Below are 22,007 nucleotides of genomic sequence, written 5' to 3'. Positions count from 1 at the left end.
AACACATTTGATATGCTATAGTAATCTACCCTCAGTTAAGCACCGCAGCAACCAATTAATCTCACATTCTCATTTGAAAGCCTTTCACTGGAGAGCTCAGTCCAGCTAATGTAACATTAATAGGAATATAATGAGGGAGGGAAGAGGGAGAGAGATGTCACCGCCTAGTAAATACACCAAGTCTTAGAGCCAAAGAACTGATATCTTTTATCTTAACAAATCCGTGTTCTTTTGCATAAAGCAAATACCATACAAGGAAGCAAACATTCTCTTTACTAAGAAAGCCTAAATCAACATTCATTCTTTTAACTTGTGCTCTAAGACTGCATTATCATTGCAGATTTCTATCAACACAATTTACTATCCTAAGCTAGTCTTTAAGGTAGGAAACAGCTTCATATAAAAGAGGTAGACTTTCAAGTTTTTACAGCTTCAAGGGCATAAAAGACTGGACTGAAATTCACAAAAATCCTTAAAACATTGGCCAAGAGAAAACAGAAATTTAGAACTTACCTTCTTGTGTCCAAGCACTTAAATTAGACATTTTCCATATTTATCTCATGCATCTAAAAAAAAAATCCTGTATCTCAAAATGGACATAACAAAAATTTGCTAACACAATGTTCCAGACCTAATAAACCTGGGTTAGATTGTGGGTCTTCCCATTCTTCACCAGACTTCCACTCAAAACCTATGATTATTTTATTCTTAAATGTGTGTATATAATAAGTACAGAAACATATACTAGAGTTTGTGAACTCAGAAATATCTGGGATAATAATCCAGGTTTTGTTGAATCTGCATGTGGTTCCCTTTGACCACCGCTGGGCTAAATACAGACAAATGAAGCTGAATTCACTCTAAATACGTATGCTTCAATCTCTGTCCGAAGTACAGATAATGTACAAAAGTACATGTACTTACAAAAAAAAAAGTACATGTACAAAAGTACATGTACTTACAAAGAGTAAGTTCACATTTACCGTTAAGTAGCTGCTACTAAAGCCCTACATCAGCTTCAAGCTGGACAGCACTCTTGGCTTTCACAGTATTAGAAAGTACTTCCCAGCACAACTGTTACCAGCTGCCATTCCAGCTCAATGGCTGTGAGAATACAGAGTATAAGAAATTTAGTTTATGGGCTTCATGTTCTTTTCTTACTCATGATAATCATTAGAGGCAACGTGAGCATTTGGTACACTTTATTTTTGTTTCAGGGACTGCTCACTCTGAACTGGCCCTTCTAATCTTTCTTCATCCCTTTCTCAGTCTTGGGGATGCTTCACCTAAAGCTTAAAAGGTAAGCGCAGAGATACACAAAGGTAGAAAAAGACAGTAAACGGCATGGGATGGATTAAAAAAAAAACAGAGGGAAAAAAAAAGTAAATAAATAACGAAAATCAAATAAGGAACCTGCATGCAGCTACTAAGTGTCATATACTGGGCTTCTCAGATTTTAAATAGTACTAAGACTCCTGCACAGCTTGTCAACTGGCAAAGCTAAAGTTATATATCTTCCAGAATAATGGAAGATAGAAGATGTACTCAGGTTACTAGTGGAAGATTTGGTCCTTTAGAAGACAATTCACCCTTTGCTCCAGACATCTTTTGGGGATAGAAAATTTGCTTTTGCTTGCAACTGCTTCCCTCCAACTTTCTGCAAAGGAGATAATGAAATTATGGTGCAGGCTGTCTCCAGTTTCATTTACCAAACGAGCAACATGTAAACAACACAGAGCTGAGCTGCAGACAGAAGATGATAAAGGTAAGCTAGCACAAGTAAGTCTTCCCTGAGTGCACTACATGTAGGAGTACTTAGTTAGGAATGTGCTTGCTTGTATTCCCTGTAAGGTCTGACATTGCTGAGTTGTTAAAGAAGGAAGAATTTTCCAATGGTAGCATTAAGAATTATTTATTTTACATATACATAGCAAGGGAATGTACGGCAAGTTTGTAGGTTACTTCAACAAACTCCCTCTGCTTACAAGACTGCCTCCGTGTTTAGCTTTTACCATCCCTCCTTATACACCCCACAAGAGGGAAAGGTTTGTTAGAATCTTCATAGTCTTCATCATGCTGGTCACTGGTATTCAAACAGCACATGAGTTAACCTAAGGTTCAGCTCTCATCTTTATGACCAGTTCATGCTAATGGAAGCCAAGAATACAGGTCCGGATCACAAAGAACTCCCAACAGTTTCAGTTAACAAAGTTTACAAGGATAAGGGATCATACTGGATTTGAGACATTACTGCTACACAGCACATCGTTATTTTTCATATGAATTATGAACATGGCTATTTGTATCAACAGAAGCCTGGTGATGGTTCGATCTTCCAGCAAAAGGATCATATCATGCATAAAAGAAGCACTAATACAAACATCAGGAGAAAAAGTTACTCAAATGCATTTCAAAACTCATTATTTGGAACCAAGCTGGAAGTTACAAAAAGGCCAGCAGGAGCTGTTGATAAATGTATTTGGAGGACGCCTACCAGTTATTTACAAGTATTATGCATTAGTGTATTGGGATCTTCTTCCAGATGGAGTTTCTAGCTGATACCAATATATCCTACTTGTGAATATGAAATTAGACAACAAACAATACTCTGTAACTCTCAAACTTAAGTCAGGATAAAACACACTGCAACCTAAACAGTTGTGCACCTTTCATTCCCTTACCTGCACAGAGACAGTGACAGTACTTCAAAAACACGAGGAACCTATCCCACTTACTGTAAAATAAAAATGTTTTAGCCTAATCCCAGTGAGTTTGAAGACAGATCTGATAATCCATTTAATTTAAATACAGGCTTTTTTGTTTGTTTTTAATCTTGCTTTAACATAAGTCACTTACCATAAAAAAACTCAGCAAGAGTATTTAATTGGAACGATAAAGTCCTGAAGGAATTTTAGAAAACTCAGTCACCTAAGAACTAAAACACTAGCTGCTTTTCTGTTTAGAAATTACTGAACTGTTTTTAGGCATGGACTCTTAAAATAAAAGCACAAAACAGTTCTGCAGGACATAAAATGGAACCCTAATGGAGTACATGAATTTAACCATAACTTACGAAGAAGTAAGGCTGGAATCAATTTGGAGGATGGGAAATAAAGTACACATACTCATGAATATTTTTTGTGGAAGACATCCAAGACGCACCAACTAGCAACTCATCTAAATCAGGCTATTTTATGATTTCACAGAATCACAGAATTGTAGGGGTTGGAAGGGACTTCGAAAGATCATCGGGTCCAACCTCCCTGCCAAAAGAGGTTCCTTAGAGCAGGCTGCCCAGGTAGGTGTCCAGATGGGCCTTGAATATCTCAAATATCAGATTTGCTCTTCACTGAAATTAATTATATTCTTATGCAGTCTTAATGCACTCATAAGAAAGTAAAATTAATGATGCATTCAGCAGTTATCTGAGGGCAGAAATTAAACTATTTGTTTATTTATTTGTTTTTAACCTTGACATGGGAAAAAGATCATTTCAGTCTGAAAAATTGAAAGCTTATTAAAAAAGAATTTATACCAGTATTGATGACAGAATATGGATGATTACATTAGAAATGGAGAAAATGAGAGCTGTATTTTTAACCCACTTTTTTTTTTTTTTTTTTTTTTTGAGTATCTGTGCATGCGAAAAAGAAAAGCTGGATTGAAAGAAGCACAAAAATATCAGTTTATTGAGATGTTTGTTTTTATGGAGTGTTTATATACTAAGAATCCTTGAACATAAAAGTATCTACATAAAAATAATTCAAAGCATATGACAGCTTTTGAATTAAGATGTTTAACAAAAGAAAACTGGACAGATATTTTAGCACAACTGTTTAGTGCTCTTGGAAAAAACTTCTCAGATGCTACAGATAGCAATAGTATACATAAAACTAAACTTCTTTTGCCTGAATGCAGAACTAGTTAAACCTTCCAGTTAACAAGGTCTGATGCAGTACTCATTAGAAATCAACAATGCTCATGTCTGTTTTCCTTTTTCATCTCTTGCTGATTTAGATTCTGGAATACCACCTCTGCATATGCAAACATCCGTCAATGCATTGCATTCACAGCCATAAGACAAACTAAACAGGAGACACACATTCCCTTATTCAACGGATAATTAGCATCTCATTCATCCATTAATATAGACAATAAATGGGATGGTTGATAGAAGTTATGAACATTATGTTTTATAGGTCTGAACTCCTTATAGTCTGACAGCAATTTAATTTCTGATCTCAAAAACCAAGCAAAAAAATAAGCCTATACATATACACACCGTGCCATCTCTAAAATATACCACACTGATAACCATCTATATTTTAAAAAAAAGGGATAGATACAGTATCCAAACTAAGTAATTTAGAAACGCAACCTTGCAAATGAAACTACGAACTATGGCAGGTCTTCATGAGTTACATTATTCCTGCAAAAACACACCACAATAACGTAACAGACGTTACATTAATGTTACATGAAGCTTCTTATCTACTTGTCAAACTTCCCCTGATTCCACAATTTACAGCATTTACACTGCTCATGGGAACTACCAATTCCACAATTCAGCTGGCATCATCCATGAGCCTAGCAGGATACTAGCATACAAATCTGCTGTCCTCTTAGCACCTACCAGATAGTCTGCTATATGCAAGTTATCCATCTTCTACCTTGCTCCAAGGAAAATTTCTAAGTAATTTATAAGTATCTTTCTCTGGTCCAACTAAGAACACATTCCAAAACAAACAGCTTATTGACAGCAAACATCCTTCAAGCAGATGCTGCTGCACAGTAAGTATCTTCCATATTCAAAACCAACATTTCCAGAAGGAAATCTATTAAGTTGAAGTAGACAAACATTAGCTACTTTTAGGATAGTGCTTAAAAAACTTACACAGTTGATGATGCTCGCAACAGCAGCTTGTTCACACTCAAGGAAATTAATTCTAACCCTGGACCTCATAGATATGTATTCTCTGGATAAGTGGGTTATTCACAAATAGAAGTGACTGTAAAAGGACAGCTTATTATAACTCAAGCATACCTCACTGAATTTCTGCAACAATGCAGATGGCAAGAAGTCCTGCAGCTGTAACTGAACAGGAGGCCCGGTCCAATTGCTTTGAACGAAGAGCTGCAAACTGCCCACACCAAGTAGAAACATCAGCCTCTGCCTGCAATATAGATAAGGAAAACAATTAGCAATAGATCATTCTTTTAATTAGGAATGCAAGATCTGATTAATTCCACACCAGTTCAAAACATCCAGCCTTAAAAATCCACCCCTCTCAGCACGAAAATATAGTTAGCATAGAATTCAAAAATGCTCATGGGAAACTGAAAGGTTTGGAAATATGATGGTTGTAACAAATGACAAATATTTTGGAAACAGAGTTAAATCAAATGTTTTACAATTTAAGGCTGTGCCTATTAGATACAAGTGGGAGATTAGCATCGGATGAAGATTATCGCTGTTTACCAACCAGACAGTTGCATTTTCTTGTATCTAAACCTCAACATTTTAAAAGAGAAGTTGCTGCATTAGCATACGCTACAAAACAGCATATTTATTGTTGCTTTTACACAGCTGCTTAATTTCACTCCCTCTGAGAACAAAACAATCAAACAAGTGTCATAAAGTTCAGAAGTATCACCTCAGAGCTGGTTCGGATAATTCGGCAGCAAATGCTATCTCATTCAATCATGCTTTTTCATTGCAAACACAGTATTTTATTTAAAAATGGAATTACAAGACTTTGTTGCCTTCCTGGAACTGTGTATAAAATTTTCTTATTTAGAAGATTTTACTCAACTAATACCCTTATGATACTATTTCTTTATGTACCTACAGTAATAACCTATGTGGCCTGCAGAAAGCAGGGCAAAATCCCTCAGAATTTAATGACTGATTTAACAGGTGTAGACTTTTAGGAAACTTTTAGAAAGATTTTTTTGGTTTGTTTTAGGATTCTTTGGGATTTGTGACCTTACTGGGTTATAATCAGTCATATGCCAACACGGGCCTTGTTACATACTACATATATAACATGCCTCCTACCTACAATAATGTTCTAACTGTACTAGTCTAATATAACATAAGAACTGGTATTTTAAGGAGCTCACTGGAAAAAACCTTGTCATCCTTTTGCTGTGAAACATGGACTTAAAGCTGCAGGAGTCCTCCAAATGGAAACAAAGGGATAAAGCATTATACAACTCCAGAAAACAAAGTCCAATAGAAAAAGCCACACAGAAGCAGCTGGTGGGCAAGAATGTGTCAGAAGATGTATAACAATGGTGTAGAGTGCACGAATCCAAAAAAAAAAAAAAAGAAAAAGAAAAAGAAACACAAGAGCCTTCAGGAGTATTAGAGAAAAAGGACTGGTATAAAGAGCTCTTGTCAATTAGATTTTATAGTTGTCATTATTCAGCTGGTAACTATCTACCACCAAATAGCATTTGGATGTGTATCTCAGGCTACCACTAAACTTCCAATCAACTCAAAAACAAAGCAGTGACAATTACTGCACACTGAATTATTAACATTAGGCACAAAACAATGACACATGCACTATTTATTCTGTTATAAATTAAGCTTCAAAGCTTCTAAAAGGAAAGATAACATACAGAATAATCAATTGAGACATTGCAGTTCAACAACTCTTCAGTCTTTCAAAGACTCATTTTCATTATTTTATCATTTACTCTATTTTTATAATTCCTACAACCAAAATACGTATTTAAGAACTTTATTGAAATCTTTCTATGGTAGGCAAAGTTGCTTGATGTCTAAATGCTTTTGTAACCATGCAGAAGGGCTCTGCAAATTATATGCAATTCCATTACTTTGGCTGTGATTCTCCTTCCACTGTCTTATTTGTCATCATCAGTTGTTTTTTTCTTGTTGCCGTCTTCAGTTTCCGACTAGTGAGCAACCTGCAGTCCCCTTAACACTCATTCTGAAACAGAATGCTACTTCTAAACTCTAATCCCTGCAAATAAGGCTAGCGTCCCTCACCTATCACTTAATTTCTTCCAAGATTTTTTTTTCCATTCCATCTCTGACTGCCCTTCATGCTTAGAATGCAGAACTGCAAGTGCTTACCTCCCAAGTGCTGCCTTAAAACTGCTCTTCTGTGCTGCCTGAAAAGCAAGAGAGGCACTGCTGCCAGTGTTCCACTTATTACGGTGACCTATATATAGGTTCATTTCTTTCTTCTAATTTCCTTAGATACAGAGAGCCATTCATCTCACTCATACTTTCTCCATGTATTTTTTTAAACACTTTACACCAACTCAAGTAGGTTTGTGATCCATGATGTAAAACCAGATGCTTAAATACATTCCACTGTAATATTCATATTGCTTTACTTATATTTTCTCAAACTCAGAAATGACAGAGCATTGATACTTGAAAAAAAGTAATGGATTTGCATATAACACTACATTTTTCAAATAAATACCAATAGTAAGGCTATGCTTTAGATACAACTAGGTTATAGATTGCTTTTTTTTTTTTTTTTTTAAATGTGAAGACAAATTACAGAAGAGAAGTTGAAACAAAATTAGAGATGTTTAAGAGTTATTTTTTCAATTTAAATACATCAAAGCAAGTTGCAGAAACAGCAAGAATTTCTTCACTTTTATTTTTTAACATGCAAAGCACAGTAGTTAACAAACTGTAAGCATCCTGAAGAAATATGTGTCAGGAAATCAAACCAAGCTTTATTGCAAGGACTTGTTTTGGAAAGTCTGACATTCATTGCTATCTTGAATAAGGTAGTAGCAGTGAATACATGGACAATTAAAACAAGTGTTCATCATCATTTCCTTGTTCCTTTAGGTTTTAGAATCAAACATTTTAATAGACTTTCAAGCTCTTTTGAAACTCTCCTGAAATATTTTTGTTGTGCCCTGCAGATTATTTCCTCCTGGTCTCTAGAAGGAAACTACCTCAGACAAAAATACACCTCTTTCAAACAGAAGTCTTGACAACACCAGAGACTCTCCCCTTCCACTTGTTTAGCATTTATACACTATAACTTCTTCCTCCACAATTCTGCTGACTTCAAATACAGGTATGAAGCTATGTTTCCCGTAGAAGTGATAGCCTTTGAATTGAGTAGCTATAGCAGAAAAAAAACAAAACAAAAAAAAAAAACACCTATTTTGTAGGTTTATTGCAAAAATACACTTGAGACTTCACTTTTAATCTATGGAGGTTAAAAGTGCCATACCAAAATACGTCTGGCAGGGGAAGGACAGAAGCAGTTAAAGTGAAAGAAAAAGTTGCAGCAAGTTTTGAAATACTGTTAAATATTTTCCTTATAGAACCATGGATTTGGAAGTAGAGAACTTGACAGGCTATGTCCAAAGAAATTATAATCTAGCTACAAAGTCTGAGCTGTTTTGCCTTCAGGCTGCTCCCTTTTAGCTTCACAAAAAGAACTCCCTAAGAGTTCTTTTAACACTATTATAAAACCATACTTTGTACTGTGTTTATATTGTGTTAAAAGAATAAGGTTAGCATTATCCAACTTTCTGATCCTGACTGAATTCAACTCACAGAGTTTAATTTCTAGAATTACAGTTCTCAGTTCAGCAAAAAAGCATATATTTGAAGTAAGACCCCACTAGTAAGAAGTCTACTAGAAGTCAGAGGAAAGCCAGTGTCTTAATGATTTTTCTGAGCTAGAACTTAGAAGTTGCTGTACTTCCTTTATAGGAAAAATAGGGATTTTTTCTATTAAAAAAAATCCTATAAAGGGAAGAAGGATTTTTTTCCTTCAAAATGAAAAAATAAATAAAACAACAACACACATTTTCACCACAGGCATTAAAAGATCATGTGCAAAAGTTGCATTAATTCTTTCCAAAAGAATATAAAAAAGAAAATAAATAAATAAAAACAGGAAAAAAAATACCTAGAGACAAAATGCACAGTAACAATCTCTATACATTCCAGATCAGAAAACAGGAGCGCATGAGATATCAGACTATCAGATAATCTTTTGACAAGCCACAATCAGTGTTGCTAACAAGTCTAGGTAATTTAGAGGTGCCAACTACTTGTTTCTCTCTGGCATTTCAGCAAAAACTCATTTTCATGCCTCATACTAAAACATACACATTTGTATTCAGCCATGCTTCTTGGCAATACGTTACCTTCCTCTTACTTCCTTTATACTTTTATGTTCTCTTACCCTTTGCTAAAACCTGTTCCTATACTCATGTTTAAATTATACGTACATAATTTTCTGCTTCTACTATCCATAATGCAAGAGATTCACTCTAACTGTACTCCATACGCTAATTCTTGCTGTTAATGAGTCTGACTTCGGTGTTTATAATTCTCCAAGTAAATAATGAACAGGCTAAAATCCATCTTAGTGAGTCTTACGAAGAAAATAACTAATCCATAAATACCAGCCATGAATAACTTACTGAGTTTACATTAAAACAACCTTACTATGAACCAGACTCAGAAATATGGACATTACTTTCACAGTAACTTTACATGGTACTTCAAGTATTCACATTAATGTAACACAATGTTGCAGAGAAAACTATTAACAAACTGTTTCAAGACACTCGGCAACATGAATTTACATTTCTTGGTTTCTTTATACCAGCAGCTTCAGAGGTAGTCACCATAAATAAGGCCAGTGTTTTCAACAACCCTTCATATCAGAACACTATCCAGTGAAAGAAACAATGATAATGAACAGATGCCCCAGGAAAGTGGGAGGAACAACTTGAGAAATCAATTTTGTGTTTTTCTCTCAGATCAAGAACTTTGGAAGCCCTATGACACATACTACAAAACAAATAATGCCTTTTGGAAAACCAAACATTGCCTCTATTAATCTTCCATATAATAAATAATGATTTCCACCTTTCCACGTTATCAACCTCTGCGGAACAGTCCAGGTATGTCAGGATCTGTTTCTCCAGGTAACTTTCAATGTTCTCCTCTGACACAGAAGATGCACTGAAAACATTCCGGATAGCTGAATTTGAAAATATTGCTTCATATTTCCCATCAAATATCAACTGCAACAGTGATCCACTTTCTGGAAATAATAATAAAAAAAAAAAAAAAAAAAAGGAAAATAAATCAGTGTTAAATTTGAAAGAATTTCATCCTACAAGAGCTATTCCAACCAAAACATATACCTCTCCCCTTTCGAGTAATGAATTATCATTTAAGTTGCCAGAAAACTGCAGTTGCACTGAAACTGAAGAACAGCAGTAGCAGGGGTCACCTTAATCCAAAATGAATTTTACAGAACTTGTATTAACGTGACAATGAAATACAAACTGCCAGATGAATGTAAAGCATAAAAATTGCACAGGAATTTCAGGGGAAATATATGGATAGCCTTTCAAATACATACACTGACAATTATCATAGGAGGGTTTTCTTCCTCCAAAACCTTTTTTGTTAGTGTGTGATGGTAAAATCCTGTGGGAGAGACAATTTCAAAGACTTAAGGATTCTTTCAGGGAAACTGCAGCAAATAACAATGGTTCAATACTTACAGAGTTCCATGAATACCCATGTATAACCATGAAATACACAGCCCTCACTTTAAATGCTTAGAATATTCAAAAGAATGGACAGTACTTTTCTGAAGATAAAATTGTATTATCTTCCTGTAAGTTTATTACCTCATTCTTCAGATTAACTACTGAGGTGGATATGAATCCATGAATGTTTCTCTGCCTAATCCTTTCAAGGCAAACAGAATTCACAAAGTGCTATACATTTAACTCCTAAGAAGCTTCAAACTCATGAAGTATTCTTGACCCAGGCTTTGTTCGCAGAAGGTATCTTCCCTTCTTTCACCAAGCACGCTACATTGTGACCAATCCAGCAGCTGTCTGCTAGAACAGTTTCAGCACGTTAACACCTTCTATTCTTAGAGAAATTGGTACCTGTCTACACTGCAGCTCATGCAGACATACTAACTAGTTGTCAACTAGCTAATGCAGATGCTGGTAATGCAGGTGAGGAAATGCAGAGGTCTGCATGGGATACCTGCCATATTAACCTGTGATTCCAGCTGTGGACTGCAGCTCCTGTGCACTCAGTGTTACCATAGCTACCCTAATATTAGGGCCTAAGCTAGCCTATTTAATGCCAGCACAGGTATACATCCACACCAGCTACAGCTGCACCTGGAAGCTAACCAAACACCAACCCCCAGCAAAACCAAGCGCTCTCAGACTCGGACACAACTGAAAACTGAGCACAGAAATCAACTTCAATAGCAGCGACGGATGATTTGGTAGCAATGGTGATGGACACACATTCGTTCCTAATCTCTACGGACCAGGCTGCTGAGCACAATTTACTTTTGTTCTTTGCAACAATGACCAGCCACCTGATATAAGAAGTCTTTTTTTTTTTTTTTTTTTTTTTGTGGTAAATGATCGTAAAACATTTCAAGCTGTACCTGTAAGGGCATATACGAAAGATTAGGAATGGTTCTGGGGCCTTACTGACATCACATCCTCGCAGAAAACATCAATAACGTGAAACTTTCTCCCATCAGTACTCTAGAGGAGAATTTCTTTCACAAAGTGACAACTTATTTATATGTTACAGCCGTCCAAACAGGTAGCACTGTATTTTGTAGAATAACCCTTGGCCCTGAGGACACTAATGAAGAATACTGAGGTTTTTCTTTCTAGAAACAGTGCAACATAACTGTAAGCACATAAAATCTGATCTTGGTTCTCTATTTATTTTCTTATAAGACACCATACAAATTCAAGGTCACAGTCTTTAACTTTTACTTTCAGGGCCCACTGAAGCGATGACTTAAAAACCATCACAACCCCCGCCATTTTCTACCTCTATGGCAAGACAGCTTTCTTCAATACCACTCTCCACATCTTATCACAGGACACTACTTAAAAAATAAAATAAAATAAAATAAAATAAAATAAAATAAAATAAAATAAAATAAAATAAAATAAAACCACAAGTGTACACTATTCAGTGGGAAGCTATGAAAGACCTGCCAAATGTCAGTCACACCACCTGACATTTTCAGACAATACAAGAATTACAGGTAAATAAGAATTAACATAAGGAAATAGAGCTGAGTAGATCAGCTCTTTTCCAAAATTCAGCATATGCTCGGGGTACAGATAAAGAAGTCTTTATCTCCACATTTTTTTCGCTTTGCTACAGCAGGCAGCTTCTCGCCACTGCCACACGCGGCAGGCAGGTGCCTCACTCGCTCCGGTCGTGAGGAAGCCAGGGACAGCCCCGGGGCGAAGCCTGAGGAGCGGCGGTGCCCCCAGGAGCAGCAGTGCCCCCACAGCCCAGCCCGGTGCCCGCCTTAGGGGACCCCAGGAGCCGCGTCCGGGACCCCCACGGCAAGGCAGGCACCGCTCCCCCCTCACCTCCCCTCCCCTCACCTCCGCCCCGCTCACCTGCCGCCGAGACATCGCCCTGCTTCCACTCCAAGGACTCGGCGGCGCTGAGGAAGCCCCTCAGCAGGGCGCGCTCGAGGGCCAGCATGGTCCCGCCGCCCTGCCCTCAGCCCGTGCCCTCCTCTCAGCCCATGTGCGGGCAGCGGCGGCAGGGAGCCGCCATCACGGCCCCGTCGAGCACGCCGGGAGGGGGCGGCGCAGCGCAGGCGCGGCAGTGGCACTAGGAGCAGTAGCACTAGGAGCAGTAGCACTGGGAGCAGTAGCGGTACTAGCAGCAGTAGTGGTACTAGCAACAGTAGCAGTACTAGCAGTAGTAGCGTGGGGGTGGAGCCGTCGCCGTTAGCGACCGCGGTCGTTCCCGGTGGCCTCGTTGTTGAGGCGAGGGGCTCCCGCCCGAGCTCGGTTTTTGCCCTGAGCTCTGTTTGTGAGGGACTTAGGGCGTGTGAGTCCCGGGTTGTTCGTCAGCTGCGCCGGGGAGAAAAACGGGCATCTCGGGGGTCAGGCAGATGTGAGGGAGCATTGGACGCCACGCGTGGGCAGGCAGGGGTTGCCCAGGTATGCCTGCCTAGAGTGGGCTCGGAGCTTTACACTTGGGCGGCTGGGAAGGGTGTGGGGTGCCATATTGCCTCCTGCCCTGCCTGGACCTGTAGTTACTTCAGCACCTGTTCAAATCCTGAGGGAACATAATATTGGCCATCACCTCTGAGCTCTTTCTTTGCATACAGAGGAGGAGGAAGAGGAGAACGAGGAGAGAGGCCATACTTTCATGGGCATTCAAAATGGAGTGAAATGATGGAAATGTTCACTCAGAAAGGTTAACAAACCTTGGTGTGAGCAAGTCAGAGAGCTAACACAGCTAGGAGTAAATCCTTGGTGCAGGAAGATGGCTTCTGAGGATGTCTTCACTGCAAAGGTTGAAATTCATTTTGCTACTCAGTGCAGCTCATAGTATAATGAAGTAGAGTGCTTGCCAAGCTTAAGTAGAGGTCTTACAAACATCTTATTATCCTACTTTCATATCTAACTTATTAGTTAAAATTTGAGGAAGACTTACTGCAGCTTTTTTAATTCAAATGCTTGTGATAGGTTACTGCTTGGTTGGGCCTTAATATACAGGCTTTAATTTCAAATTTCATCTGGCTCATAAAAGCAAAACACAGTTAAATAAAAACGTGTTGCTTTTCAACTTATTTTCTGACTTGAAACAATCCACTCTACGTCAGTTTTGACAAGAAAAGGTGGTATAAATTTATATAGTTAATAGAGAAATAGATAGCCATTCACTCGCTGCAAGTTCTAGGGCTGTGAACAAAAGATAAATATTTGTCCTGGAAGCAGCAGCTTACAGAACATCTTAAAGCACAGCAAATAAATTGTTTTCCATATAGTGTGTTCAAGACATTCATGAAGTTCATTTTATGAAATTCACCATTAAAAACTAAAATATTTGGAAATCAAAATGATGTTACTTGCTTTCTCTTTGTCTATATAGCAACATAATAATATTCTAAGCACACTGGTTTCCATTTGACAGCTGAGCTATATATAACACATGAGGTTTTATTGACACAACAGAACCCATTAGTCAAAATGAGGTATTGTCATACGTTCAGTTTTCTGTGGTGTGTCATATCACAGCTTTGTTCTAGAATTGACTTAAATGTTTTCGAGGGTAGGTTTAGGAAATAAATTAACTCCTGCTAACCTTGCTGATTTGGTGGGTAGTTTTTTCTGTAAAATTTTTTGTGGTCTGTATGAAAAAAAAAAAAAAGGAATTAGGCTCTTTGTGTTTAAATTTAACTTGTACTATTACACATTTCTTTCTCTTCCACGTAATAGATCTGCATTAAACATACATAGATTTTCCAAAATTGAGTGGATGAATTCTTAAACGGGGTCTAATTAGAATGTTGAATAGCACTCCTTTCCACATCTACCCCTTTTTCTGGCAGGGGATTCAGAATGTGTGTCAAAATACAATGAAAAAATTAGTAAACAAGTGAAAAATACATTTCTCATAATTGTCAGGGAAAGCTGGTAATTTTTCTTTTTTTTTTTTTTTTCTGGGAATAAATAGTTGATAAATAACATTATTTGATAAAAATGATGTATATCTTGCTGTTTTTCTCATCTCTGCCAGTTCCTGAGATGTGTTTTGTTGTTTTTCTCCCACACAATTCAGTTTCTGGAGACATCCAGAAATTAAATTATAGCAGGTACATAGGCAGGAATACCACCAGCAGGAATTAGTGCACTCCTGACTGACAGTGGACGGATAGTCACCATTTATGTGAAATACACTGTTAATTGTTTAGCATTTGCAACAGACTTACTGAAGTATGCTGCTTAACCTTGTTTCCCTGAAGGATTTGAAGTACATATATATATTCTTCTCTCGCAGAATAGTCAACAGGTTTTGTTTGCATTTAAATGTCACTTCGGTCAGTTGGCTCTAAAGGGAGTATTTTACAATACTGTGAACTGCAGATTCAAGATTTTGGTGTATTGCTGCTTATAATTTCCAAGCAAGAAGTAGATAATCAAACCTTCTGATAAAAGTGTTTTCAGAGAACAACTTTTGTCTTTAACTTTTTTTCAAAGAGGGTAGGAGAACTGTCTGTATGAAGTGTTGTGCTCTCTGTGGAATCTTAACTAGCACATTTAAAGTCACCTTGCAAGGTATCTGTGCTGCTGTGTTGATACAGTATTTATCTTCTGTTGCAGGTTTTTTTTTTCTCCAAGCCATTTTGAAACAGATGAACTTAACTGTGGACTGCAAAATGCTACATGATCTCTCAACAAGACCACCTGTAAAAAAAAAAAAAAAAAAAAGTTTTGGTAAGTTTAAAGTTATTATTATCAGCATAGACATTTATTATGATATTTTTAAACAAAAAGTTACTGATTGTAAAAACTGCTGTTATGTGAATTTTGAATTCATCCTCAATTTCATGTGCCAGGTCTTTGGTGTTGGTGAAGAAACATGCAATTGTGTTTTATGCCATTTTTGAACAACAGTTGATTTGCTTGTTTTGGGGATGATTTATGAGGAAGGAGTTGCCATTACCAAGGAGAAAACACACTTGTTGATATAGAAGGATGAAAACTTGTCAGATTGTGTAACCAAACTTCTGTGATTGTTAAGAGAATGTTTGATGTATCTGGTGAGAGAAGAGGATCTGCAAGGCTTGTATTGGGGAATTCTGTCAGCTTTTCTTTAGTTCAGTTGAGCTACATCCTAGTAACCAGTTATTCTTTGTGGATCATCATATTTGAGGTTACAGCATCAGAAACACATTTCAGACTTTTGGGAAACTTAGTGTCCCCAAAAAGACATCAGTTAAATGTTCAAACTGTATTCTTCAGAGTAAATTCCTGAATATTACAGGCAAACTGTTTCCCTGAGGCAGGGAAAGCTGACTGCAAATGTTAGAAGTTGCAAAGAAGGTTTTAGCAAAATAAATGACTATATTGTAACGGAGGGAGGTGGACAGAGTATTCATAGTTAAAACACCTGTAGGTCTGGCTGGCCTCTAGGAATGTAAAATCTGCACTAAAATTGATTTTCGTATGCTCCCCAATTACTTTCTCCCTAAATCTTTGAAATTACCAGCCTCTGTGAGGATTAGTTTGCCCTCTCTCCTGCAGGGAACAAAAACAAGGTATCCATTCCCTTTGAAAATCTGATTCAAAGTGCCCATCAATATTTACTCTATGTTTATAATATGACGTAGCGAAGGATTGATGTGGTCATCAACAGGGAAGTAGGATGACTCATTTCCCTGTCCTTCATGACTGCTTCTGCTAAGGTCTTCTGGCTGCCTGAAGGAGAAATTCTGACAGCTCAGACGTTTTCTGAACAGGCTTCCAAGGAGTTGGAGGAAACTGACCCATTTCTTTACAGTCCCCAACAGTGACTGAAGTATCACAAAATTTTCAAATCTCATATCTTCTTTATAGTACCAGCACCTGTGATGCACTCAAGACATTTTTCATTCCTTCTGCACTGTTGTTGATAAATAAGACTCCACAAATATCAGGAAATCTGCTGGTGTCATTCAAAGTCATCTACTTTTCATAGGTTAAATTCTGCACTGAGCTGTTACCAAAATTCTTGGTATCAATAAGATCAAGATTTGACTTCAGCTGGCATGTATAACTCACGTGTAACCTCTCAGATCCTGTAGCAAAACGAATGGATATCTATTATATTCCAATACCCTTCCAGTTTTCCTGTGGCTATTAAGATTAAAATAAGTTCCTGTAGGTTTTCCAACTTTTTTCAGCAATGTTATGCCTTTATTACTGTGGAAAATTCTTTCTACTGTTGTAGTTTGGGAACGTGCTAGTAGGTTTGTGATGAGAGGGTGGGCTAGAAGAGCATGTGGTGAGGAATCTGTGTTTAAATCTTGGTGGAAACCTGAAATCTGTTGATTTCTTATACACCCATTCAGTTCAAAGGTTGATTGTAGCAATTGTTAATAAGAGTAGATGAGGAAATAGAAACGAATCTTTCCATGTCTACATGTTAATTTGTACTCTGCCTCAAAATAGTGTACACGTCACTGTGACCATATTATGAACGTGAGAGTAGGGAAAGTATTCATGCTGTCCTCAACCTGTTCACTTGAGAGAGCAGTTGCTTTAGAATTATGTTGCATTTTGGAGGAAGACAGTCTCTTTTTCAGTTGTTTACCTTTAATCGCTTTAATCATTTTTTCATTCATAACGGGGTGTTTTTTCCTTTTTTTTTTTTTTGGTCCTTATCAAGTTTTGCATCTTGTTTTTAGGATTTTTGCCAGAATTGCCAGAGGTTTTATTGTTTAAGTAGTACCTCTACCTTTACTAATAAAGAGTGGCCTGAAACAAATATGGTCATTTTACTAAGGCTCAAAAGCTGCCTGAATTAGATTTACAGTTGATGTAACAATTTTTTGGGGGAAAAAAAAAAAGCTTATCAGAAAGTCGTTAGAGATGTGGGAGTCTATTAAGAGCTGGGAGAATACTTTTTGCCTTAGTATGGATTCACACAGTGCAAAAATATGTTGGTGGCCTGACATCCCAGAGTGGCTTTGAATTGTCTGAATCACAGAACTGCATCATAATGACTCATTCTCATTGCATATTGACATCCCTGCTGGGAAAGAATTGCTGTCTCTCTCTCCCTGTTAGCAATTTTGGTTTACACGTTTTTGTTTTCTCACACTGAAGTTTTTGTTTTATAAGATCTGTAGCATTGAGATTGCCCTCTTCCATAAGACAAACGCTGTTTTTCAGGTGCAGTAGATCATTTACTTCTGTATTAGAAGCAAGTAATTATTCCTTGAAATGGAAAAGGAATATAAAATCCTGTGTAGTGTCTCTAGGTGCTTGGATATAACTGAAGTCTGTCCTGTGTCAATGCACAGGAGGACAGCATGTGTACCAGTTTCAGATTTGCAGTTTGCGTACAACTTTTCTTTACATATATAACGCCTAAACCTTTCAGAGTAAAAGCTTTGAGTCTTCTAAAACAAGCAGATGAGCAGCCACTGAAAGAAAAGCCTTTCTAAAATAAGATGGTGAACAAATGCCATGAATTCTCTATATTCACCCAACTCAAAACCAGCCTGCCTGGGATGAAACAGAACATATCCTGGGCTTCTCCCCCACCATTGATCAGTTCTAGAATGAGTGAACCAGGAATGGCACCCAGAAAGTAGATGCTTCACTAACCACATGTTCTTCTAGTCTCTCTGGCTGTAGATGAGACATTGTTTTCAGGGCAGATTTTCAAATCTATGCTGTGTGTGAGGTGGGGGGTGACAAACCAAAATATTCTTTTTCCCGAAATTGAGATCCATCCCACCCCTTGGTGGATGTTCTATAACAGAGGCTCTATAACCTCGGTGACACAGTAGGTGATCTGTCCTTCCACTAAATCATTGGAATTGTCACTCATTGCATTTTTCACAAGGACTTTTCAGGTATATTTTAGTATTACCACCAAATTCTTGTCAGCACACTCAAGCTAAGAGCACATGACTCTTTTTTTTTCTGGCAAAAGTCCTACAGGATTTGCTTCTAAAATTGAAAAGCTTGCACAAGATTAGAAGAGATGAGGCCAAAGAGGCATAGTTATAGTGCTCTCCTGAATAAAACATCCTTTCTTAGAACTTTCAGGGAATAGCTTTTGGGTCTCTGCTGCTATTTGTGTCCTGATAATAATTTTCAGATCTTCTTGTCCAGATTCCTTTTTTTCAACTCTATGAACCCGTGCCTTACCTTTTCTTATCCAGGAAATTGAAGCTCAGGTTATTTGATGCAAGTTTTCCTCTGCAGCTGTCAGTAAGTCTGAGGCAGAGGGCCAGTTCATTGTTCCTATGTGTGATGCTCCCATTTCAACCTCTAGTGCAGTTAAACTTTGTAAAACCGTTTAGTTATTATTTTTTTTAACCGCATTGTCAGATAATCCTTCATAGAATCCATTTACAAATTCTTTCTTTCAGCAAGAGCTTTTTGGAGGAATGAAAATGCATTTACACATTTACACTTTGTTTTGATACGTATCATTTAATTACAGAAATCAAGTGTGATAACCTAAAATTTTCTCTATAGAAGTAAATAAACATGGTATCACAGGGTCTATGAATGCTCAGAGACGAGATTTCTTGAGCCTTCAGGACAGGTTGTGGGGTGTTTGTTTTTTTTTGGTGTTGCTGCTTTGTTTTGTATTTTGACAGTGGCTAAAGAGCTATGAAGCCAGAAAATTTCACTTAAATTTCTTAGCTATATTTTTTTCCATTAATCAGCAATTCTCTGCTTGTCTCTTGTTTCTTTTTCAATTTTCACTCTTTTCTTTATCTACTAGCTTAAGAGGAAAGATAGTTAGGATGGTATTTAGTAAAAAAAGAGAAGCCTTAGGGGAGTTCTGGTTGTTTCCTCATATATATAAGTTGCTATAGAGGATGCACAGAATGTTCACTACACACATTCAGACTTTTGTTGTCTTCTGAGGGTAGGAACTTGGACTAAGTGTCCTGACCTTCCCGATGAAGCTTTCTCCTTGTAATTTTGTCTGTTCTTGAGTTTTTCCCTGAACCTGAATCACCTTGATGGGTGGTTGATGGTTGCAATCACATTTAGTGGCTGTGAAACAAGGTATAAACTTTCTTGAGTACAGAGCTTTGCTGGTCTATTCTGTTGAAGGTGTAGTCAGGAAATGGAGATAAGATCTCTCCAGAGATGGTTGTCATCTGATAATAAGCATGTGTGTTTTCTAAAATTTTCTGTATTCCACTTGCAGTTCCGCTCTGTCATACTTGAATATGTTTTATGCAAACTATTTCAGACAAAAGATTCTACGCATTTAGTCAAATGCTTCTCAAAACCAAGCAAAAAGAAACAACAAACCACCACCGCCAACAAAAAGATAAGCTGTTTTTTTTATCTTCTCCCTTCTCTGTCTCTTCTTTTCACCCATTATCTCATTCTCCACTCTGCTTCCAGGCAGAGCCCCAAAATGAATCATAAGTCACACTGTAGGGATGACATTTGAATGACCTTAGAAAGACTAGGTAGAATTACAGCTTTGATTGGAAATTGCTTCTGCTTTTTTATTGGTGTATTTTGAAGTTATGTATCATTCAGTCTTAACTGCATTAGGTTTTTCATCTACTGAAATATTGCTTTATTACTTTTCTGTACACTTAGAATGGTTTTTAACAATTGTGTGTTGCTTCCTTCTTTTCTATAGATAAGTTAATTTTATTAATAGCTCAATGTAGATTACAGAGATGACATTGAGACTTGCTGGCACAGAGCCAGATTCTGATAGCATCACAGTGTGCTATAGGTCAAGACTTAATTTAGTCTTGCTTCTAGTGTGAACAGATTCTCCTTTAATGTCACTCTTTGTTCCGGACATAGAATAATAGCAATTTCTATTTACATCTCATTTTCAAGCCATAAAATTTCATTGTTAATACTGAAAATGGCAGAGAGGTATAGGATAAAGATAGCATCCTTGCTGTAGTTAAATTCTTTATGAAAGAATGGAAGTAAGTGTTGGGGACTTGATTTTCATCTTGTTCTCGTAAAAATGAATAAATAAAAGTAAGATAAGACTTGTATCTTATATAAGATGCCTACTTAGTGTGGCAATATAGGTTGATTTATAGAAAACTTCAGAAGCAGCATGTATTTATGTTTCTCTGCATGGTCTTGGAAACTGATCTGGATGATCTCAAAAGACACATTTATAAGAATGACTCAACAATTGAACATTGACTTAGATGAAAATGTACTTACATCAAACTTCCAGTTTTACACAAATTATTGTGCATGAGAAATCACCAGTACTCTTTTTCCCCTCCCCAATTGTTTCTAACTTAAACTGTTACTTACCTGTGAAGACTATAAACTTTAACAGCTCATCAGAAGAAATGTTTTTTTTTTTTTTTTTTTCCATAGCACCATGTATCAATAAAGTCAGATAACATTCCTTGCTTTCCTAATGTAAGAAAAATGCATATTTTTTTCCCAATTAGCTCTTTAAAGCTATGTCCTTCTTCTGATAGTCTCTTCTTTGTAGCTTGAAATTGTTGGAACAAATTCTGTGATGTAGTGAATTCTAAAACTTCTTGAGTAAGATGAAATATATCTGTGGACAAATCTAAGCTTGAAGGGGTCTGTGAATCATGTGAATGTTGCCCCTTGTTCCTTAGTTGTGAACCTCAGAGAAGAATCTGGTTCCATATTTTCTGTAATGCTTTTTTAGTTATCAGAAGAGACTGCTGCTACATTGCTTTTGCAGGCTTAACAAGCATAGTGCCCTCAGCCTCTCCTTGTGCCTTTAACAGCCTTAGTGTCCAGGTGAACTCTCCAGTTTGTTGATCTTTCTTTATCTCTTAGCCCACAACTGGACAGTGTTCCAGATGCAGCCATATAATTATATATTTCTATTTAGTTTAGTGCATATACTCTAAAAAAATAAAACGTAAAGAGAACTTTACTGATTTATTTGCATATTTGTGAAGCCCTTCAGTTTCTAACTTTTATGAATCTGCTATAGAGATTTGGCATGCAAAGTCAGAGTTTTGCAGAACCTGTAGGTCCCAGTTAAAGCAGCTATACCTAGCTTATGGTAATAAATAATATTGCCTTCATCTTTTCATTTTTAAGCATTGAATGGAATCATGAACAAAATTCCCCATCTTTTTCTACTTCCTTATCTTTTCTTACAGTGATTTTATCCTTCTAGTCCTTCTTAACAAATTCATAAAATGTACACAATTCCCCCCCCCGGCAGTCAAGTTTCGGGTCTTTCTGGGTTTTCAATCGGTTACTTGGGATCTCTGATGCTGGTTTTGTTCAGCAGTATTTGTATCATCTTCTCCTTACTGCTTATTGGGATTTGAGGTTTATATGCATGGAATCTTTAATCACCATTTTTTAGGCATGTTAACATCTTGAATTCATTTAAGCAGATGAAAGAGATCAATAGGTAAGGTCTTAAATATTCTTGATAGCCAGATGCTCCTATATTTTGTATGCAGAAATCTTCCAGCTGCTGTCAGGTT

The 22,007-nt window shown here is 37.1% G+C and overlaps 1 protein-coding gene across 2 annotated transcripts in view; it reads right to left on the bottom strand.

Moving 5' to 3' along the window:
* Window positions 1-12,644, bottom strand: part of TTC27 (tetratricopeptide repeat domain 27) — a 111,508-nt gene extending 98,864 nt beyond the window's left edge. For both annotated transcript variants that reach the window (XM_084512724.1, XM_084512725.1), the window contains exons 1-3: window positions 12,448-12,644; window positions 9,896-10,073; window positions 5,045-5,174 (exon numbers count right to left, since the gene is read on the bottom strand). In XM_084512724.1, coding sequence (XP_084368850.1) covers window positions 5,045-5,174; window positions 9,896-10,073; window positions 12,448-12,535 — 396 coding nt within the window. In that variant the 5' untranslated portion in view covers window positions 12,536-12,644. The remainder of the gene's footprint in view (window positions 1-5,044; window positions 5,175-9,895; window positions 10,074-12,447) is intronic.
* Between the last annotated feature and the right edge of the window lie 9,363 nt (window positions 12,645-22,007).

Source organism: Aythya ferina, assembly GCF_964211825.1.
Source record: "Aythya ferina genome assembly, chromosome: 3".
Lineage (NCBI taxonomy): Eukaryota > Metazoa > Chordata > Aves > Anseriformes > Anatidae > Aythya > Aythya ferina.
This window is presented reverse-complemented; position numbering and strand designations above follow the sequence as displayed.